We start from the raw sequence: 7,168 nt of genomic DNA on the forward strand, positions 1-7,168 counted from the left end.
ATAACGCCAGGAAATCTTTATCTTTATGGTATATTTGTAAGTAAGCAGCATGTGGGCTGAAGAACTCATATTCTCCACATCCATAAAAATGCAATAATTTTCTCCCAACAGTACAGGTGTGCTCATGCAGCCCTCAGATTTTAAAAACTGAACATACACGTGGGAAATTGAAGTCATTGGTTAAAATTATGTTTGCAGAAAATACCTATTTAAATACCAGATAAAACCCATAAACTTCACATTCGCACCATGTGGTTCATCCGAGATACTCCTCTCTCTCTGTCCCAGGCCAGAACATCTCATTTGACTCCCTGTGATACAGCCCACGTGGTTTACATGACTACACTTACATTTTGGTTTGAAAACCTGGGCTGAATACCCCTCTCAAGAAAAAGTGGACTCGATTTATACATGTCCAAGGATGGCAAAACCTCCACACCTACCTTGGCAATTTGTTCCAGGAGTGAGCTCCCCTGAGAAAGGTGTGCTGGATTTCTAAGCTGAACTGCCCTGCTGCCTTTCAGACACTGCTTTTTTTGCTGTGCACCTCCCTGCTGATTTCCAGAGTAATTCTGTACTCTATTTTCAGGCCACGAGGGTACCTATATACCCATCCTATTTTGACTAAACTGAGCTCTGTCTCACTGTAAAGCACTTTCTCAAAAGCTTTCCTACTCTGTAATATCTATTTTACAGGTCAATGGGTATCAATAGCGGTTTTGCTCCAATACTGAGCTTCTGTTCAGCTGCACATCTGGTTTGATACTTCACTCCTTCCCAGAGTCATTGCTTTGCAGAGACATTTTCCATCCCAGATGTGTAACAAGGCATTTGCCTGAATTAAGAACACATTTTGTTGGAGTGAGCTCACTGCTCAGAGCTACAAATCACTCATCTTGCAGATCTACATCCAACTGCTATGAGTTTTGGATAGCTCTGGGCCTGACAGCAACGTCTACAAAAATCTAATCATCACCTTCTTTCAGTGAGCAACCCCAGGTAGTTTCAAATCTGCATCCCTACAGGATCATAGCAATTAATTCCCACTCCGAAATAAGATTCAGTTTTGTGCTTCCCTGCTTGATATTGTTTCTGTGACACGTAGAAAACATACTTTAGCTTATCTACTAAAGAATGGGTGAGGAAGATCTCTGTTCAGATCTTATTAAAAGGACAATTTACAACTGCAGATTTATCAGAGATATCAGAGTCATGACCAAAAGTTTACTAAGAAAACAAAACAATCAGTGATTAAAAAAAAAACCAAAATAGAAAATCCCAATGCAACACCATACCTCTGCGAGATCCTCAAAGCAGCTGCCAGCCAGGGGATGAGGACTACTTTCATCAGTCATTTCAACCGTATCCTCAATGAGTCCTAAAAGCTTCACTGTCAACTCATGAATATCTGAAATGTTGCTAAAAATCACATCGATATCCTGCAAACAGAAAATGGATCTTAGCAGTGTTCAGAACTATTTATTTTGCTTATAAACTTCAGAGCATTTTTTGTGAAGTCTGAACCCAGAGGTAAATGGAGAGCAGCCAACAAAAAAAGCTAGGAAGAAAATGAAATTACGTGGTCTTCCCAGTGCTTGCCTGGGCACATCAGACTCCCACAGCCCTCACCCCAGCAGAAGAAATCACGCCATCCTTCCCTGCTGGAGCAGCAGCCGTCCCGGTACACGCTGTCCAGTGCTTTGGACAGAAACTCCTGGCCTTTTCAGCCACAGCTCACAGCTGTTTTATTTCCCCTCTGCTGGTTCTTGTCTCTCAGGACACTACAGGAAGGAGGCAATTTAAAGCCGCTCTAAGGTCAGTTCCTCTAAACCACAGCTAAAGCTAAAGGAGCCACTCGGCCACTTTACCAGACTACTGCCTGGGTACAGAGGAGGAACTGACAGCTTTCTTTACCAAATGTTTTTAGATTTTTCAAATCCACCCACCACAAACACACCCAACCAGGCAGACCCTTCCAGTGACCTGCACGGTTCTTTTGACCCCTCCAAAATGCACTTCTCTGCCCCAATCTCACCGCAGAGCTCGCCTGACCTCTGCCAGCACCGAGACCATGGCAACCTCTTTGTGGGAATAAGGAATCCCTAAATTTCTCATATAAAAGGATATTCCTCAGCTGCAAAAATATCGTTCCCTTTTCCTCCCACTATCTTTGTTTAAATTCTGTCCCCATATTTGCACAATTCTCTGATATCCTACCAGCTCATGCAGGCCGGTAACTGCTAATTTTTGTGTTAAGCAAAAGTATAACTATTACCTGTGTGACCCAAAGACTCCAGCTATCGCTGGCATCCGACAGGGAATCGTGTCCATTAAGCTTCACTCTGAGAGCAGCCCTCTTCATGCTATTAATGGCAATCCCTCCAATTTTATTTCATATACAGTCAACACTCGTTATGCACTGACATACAATAAATCAGATTTAATTTTACCTCCAACGCAGTCAATGTAATATTGATATGTTATGGCTGCTAATGGAGCAACCAGCATTACACATCAATAACCTATTAAAGGACTTACATTAGGTGTGAACAGTTTTCTGTTGGATAGGAAAGCTTCCCGAAATACTTTTATTATCAGATTCAGCTCCCGCAGGTATTGCCTTTCTTCTGCAATTTCGTTTCTCACTAGGTCGTAGTAGTTGAGTTCCCCAGAAGAAGAGGGCTCGTCTTCACAGAGAGAAACCAAACCGATGTCATCCTGGTCAAACATATCCATCAAAACCTAGCAGAGAAATTTAAAAAATTACATGCGAGCCTGATTTACACTTGGCTTAAGCTCAGCTATTTCAGTTTGGAGAAGTCCTCCGAGTTTTTAATACAATAGTTTCGGTGATCGCTTCCACAAGGGAGTAATATTTCAACTTGGACAGCAGAAGGCTGCATCGGTTGCCAAAGCCATTTTCCCCTTTCTAAGGTAGTGCAACCTAGAAAACAAGTTACAATTCATGCAGAACCAGCTCTGAAAACAAGGCATTTTGCATAAGCCCTTGACAAAACCCCCCGATAAGAAGAAACAAAAATGTTTCTCATTTTTATGAAAATGAAAAGTAAATGTCTTTTCTAGGTTAATAAAGAAGGAAAGACTTGTCACGACAAAGCAACATCAGGAGTACAGTAACACAGCTGAGAAATAAATAACAGTATTATCTTCTATCCTCACATTGTTTTGTAACCACTGTTTGGAAACTTAACAGGCTTAACTTGAACTTTATTTTTTACTGTGACAGGTCGGGCCTGAATAAGGAGAGAAGCTTCTGCCTTTGATTAAGACCAGTCTCTCCCACCTATCGTTCTTTGGATACATCTTCTAAAAATATATCTACATAATAAAACACCTCTGCTACCTACCTTTGTATCTGCCCAAAAGACTGTTTTAACCCCAACTCCTTACCTTATCAGCACACATCGATACTTTAATGTCCTGCTGGGAGATCTCAAAGTGTCGTATATTGAAAACATAGTTTCCAGCCAGCTTTAAAATGTCAGCAGAGATGTACTCTAAGACAGCCACAATATACAGAGAGACATGGTAATCCACCTTATAACCCAGGACCTCCTGCAAGTTGAAAAGAAGAGGAAAAGAAAGCTATTTATTCCAGAAATTAATTTGGCACGACAATTAATACACCGAGTGTTCTACTGAAATCGACCTTGTCTGTGTTGATAATTTACATTGTAAATGTAAATGTTGTAATGCAACAGGCAGGGCAAAGGACATCAAATGGAAATCTGATCAGCCGCCTCCAAGGAAACGCTTGCAATTACTTCCTTGTGCTGTTTTGTCATGTACTGGCAGCTGAAAAGCTACAGAACTTTCAATAATCCTTCCTCTACAAGTGACAGCCCTAAACCCAGGGATCCTTCAAGGACGGGACTTCACCGAACCACTCTTGTCTTTAAATTTTAGTCTATACCTGTGCTTATCACACAACTCTGGTCCTAACCTGGATCTTTGCATTTCATAAAAAAATTAAACTGTAATAACTACAGTCTGAAGAGAACAAAAAAAATCCAGGACGAATGTTGCACATTCTTGTGATAAATCCTGCACGTTCTGCAGAGCACGCACCACACGGCCTCTTACTTGTGACAGGATCGTCAGGAATTGACCCAGGTAAATTCATGCATCTCCTAAAAAACAGATTCTGTACCTACGTACAGTTCCTAAATGAGACTTCAGAAAAGAAAGCCAGTGCTGTCTAGGAAGGTTCATTTAACGCTGTTTTCTTTCCTCACATCTCTTCCCCCATTAACTGTCACAAACCGAGACGCTGTGTGCAAGAACACAGTGAATACACCTGAAACAGTGCTTTCGTTTCTGCTCGTGCTTGAATGATATTTTCTGGAATATGGAATACCTGGAAACTCTGGTACAACAATGCCACCACTGGAAAAAAGTGGTTTTTAAGCTATGAACAAAAAGCAAAATCAATTGAAAAAAGAAATACCAAAAAAGAGCAGTGTTTGAATCAGTCTGACTGTATTGATTCAGCACTCATCTAAAAGTGATTAAACACCCTCCTAGAAATCAGAGTACTATTTTATCATTAAAAAACCCAACTCTACAGTGGCATGGTATGAACACGTGCTTACTGTGTGACACTAAAACCTGACTGTAAGCAAGGAGCTCTATACCTGTCATAAATAATGTGACTTTTAAGAGGGCCACTCGCCTCCTCAAACCCTGCAACAACACTCTGCATTTGCTCTTTTCTTACACCTGTGCAGATCTATTGATTTTAAAACCGAGGCACCGGTGACATTCAACAGTAACTGAAAGGACACTGATACACATCTTAGTTGACTGTATACAAGGAACAGGATCTACTCATTCTCTCTTCTTCTGTTTCGGCTTCTGTGGCATTTTGAATCAAATAAAGGCATCCAAACAAGGCTACTGAAGTAGGTAAGGTATTTGAGTCTGTTTGGGTTTTATGTCTGTTAAAAACTAACTAGTCCTATTTCAAAGCAGAGTAATACATTAACACACTGATGTCTAGAACATGATGAATTTAGGTATCCACATTTATCACATACTACAATATATTCATCCTGTTCTGTGGTGACTTTACTCTTTCAGCCAATACGGAAAACTCACCAAATTTCACATAAACTAAAGAAATACTTTACTGGTGATGCTGGTGGGCACTAATACAGCTGGGGGTGTGCACTGGGCAGAAGCTCAAATCAGGTTTTTGGTTTAAATACCTTTAATAAAGGATGTATTTTGTCCACAGGTAGCAGGAGTGGGTTTCTTCTTCTTCGTTTCTCTATCGCAGACTGCGCATCAGCAATCGCCCACTTGTCTATCGGATGAGGAAATGTCTTTTGAACGCGCTCCTGTCCAAACAAAAAAGGTGCACTTAGATTAACCGCAGCAATCAAAGAGAACTTTAAAAAAAACAAACCAGCAAATTACTTCCCCTGCAGTATAGGCAATTATCCTCCTCCTCAGTGTTTGCAACATGTTTTCCAATTGTGTTCTTCCTACCCAACTCAGCTTTGCTCTTTTCAATAATCCCAACCAACCTCCCTACCCTAAGCACAAAGAAGTCTTCAGATCTCCCAAAACATCTCTGCCTCCACGATCCTTACAGCACAAGAGCAGCAAGAAACCTCAGCTGAGACCAGGAGCCCAAAATATAAACAGCATCAGGAAGTACTCCACAGTTTACAGCCTAAGTGAAAAACACAAGTTGGTTTTCTTCCTATTTCATAAAAGAGCGTAACTTGCCCTAACTCAGATCAAGTTTACGGCAGAAATGAAAAACAAGTGCAAGATCTAACCAGGAGGAGGGCATGTAATTCCTGAAAATGGCTGGCTATAAGATTTTGGCCTCCACAAGCCCGTGCAGGAGCATCTTCCCCTTTGCACTGCCAGTTTCCAGCCCCCACTGCCATGGTGAACTGAACACAACTTCATGGCACTTTTATATACATTCACACGTCAACAGCTGCTGTAGGAGCAGGTGAGATGAGCCCAAGAGAACAAAGTGCTTTGGGCAGCAGCCCCAAACTTCAGCAGCCCCCAGCTACACACATGCAAGGCCTCAGGCCTCATTCCATGAGGATCTCCAGGCTTCCAGCTGGAAGAATGAGTCTGAACTGAACTCTCACAACTGCTTCTCAAGTGACTTTGGAAAAAACAATTTCTTAAAAGTTAGATATCTCAGGGGAGGGCAGCGATCACCCTCACTCCAGGCAGCACTGCCAGGCAGGCACAAAATATGGCGTGGGGTCACAACCGACCCCTGCTTTGGGCCTGTAACCAGGGCCACAGTGAGGCCTGGAAACGTAAATGGAGGCCTGTGGTGTTCTTAGAGGCAGCTTTTGAATATTTGCACGTGGCCATTTAACGAAGCTCAGCTTTCTGCGTCAGCTGCCTGTGCCAGACAAACACACGGCGACCTTTCCTCTTGGACGGCAGCTGAAAACTCAGGGCTGGATCAGCGGAGTGAAATTTCTTTTGAGATCTTACCAAGAGATCACCCCCACAATGGACGTAACGTGGCATTCAGCTGCCCTTCCACTCAACAGTGCACTTCAGGAGCAACACAGTTTTGTCCTCGGACTTTACTGGTTCCCAGTGTTTTGCTGGGAACAATCTGAAGGACTGGTTTTTTTCTATTTATAAAACCTTTACAATGTGAGATTTTTAGACCTTGATCTTGCAAATACTTAAGCATAATATTATGCACAAATGGCTCCATTAACTCCAGGCTGTTATGTAAATATCTGCACGATAAACTTTTGTGATCGCAGCTCTCACGTTTGCTCTTAACAGCTAAAAACAGCCGAGGAGCAGAGCCAAAAGCCTTCATTTGTGGATCCTGGATCCCTGTTGGCAGTGCAATCTCACCAAAAACCCTCCACACAACACTGAATTCTACTTTCCCTGCTCTGGGAGAGTCTGAATTTATTCACCTACAGAACAATAACATTTTGGGGAACCTGCTATCAGTATCTAGACCTTGTTCTGTGTTTTTAAATTAAATAACAAAATTACTAATTCCTATGTACACAGGGTAATTTTATAATCTCATAACTCAGAAGCAGAAAACTATGGGTTGGTGTGCAGAACAATCAGCGCTATCCTAAACTGTTCCACGTGCTGAAGAGTTTGATCAGCCGGAAACCGGAGGAAGAGC

General features: G+C 42.0%; 1 protein-coding gene across 1 annotated transcript in view; it reads right to left on the minus strand.

The window, feature by feature from the left end:
* SOS2 (son of sevenless homolog 2 (Drosophila)) overlaps positions 1-7,168 on the minus strand; it is a gene marked incomplete at both ends in the record, with an annotated part of 33,937 nt that overhangs the window by 25,686 nt on the left and 1,083 nt on the right. The window contains 4 exons of the mRNA XM_010192946.1: positions 1,296-1,439; positions 2,539-2,742; positions 3,412-3,576; positions 5,229-5,360. Coding sequence (XP_010191248.1) covers positions 1,296-1,439; positions 2,539-2,742; positions 3,412-3,576; positions 5,229-5,360 — 645 coding nt within the window. The remainder of the gene's footprint in view (positions 1-1,295; positions 1,440-2,538; positions 2,743-3,411; positions 3,577-5,228; positions 5,361-7,168) is intronic.

The sequence above is a fragment of the Mesitornis unicolor genome, unplaced genomic scaffold (assembly GCF_000695765.1).
Source record: "Mesitornis unicolor isolate BGI_N332 unplaced genomic scaffold, ASM69576v1 scaffold27669, whole genome shotgun sequence".
NCBI classification, from domain to species: domain Eukaryota; kingdom Metazoa; phylum Chordata; class Aves; order Mesitornithiformes; family Mesitornithidae; genus Mesitornis; species Mesitornis unicolor.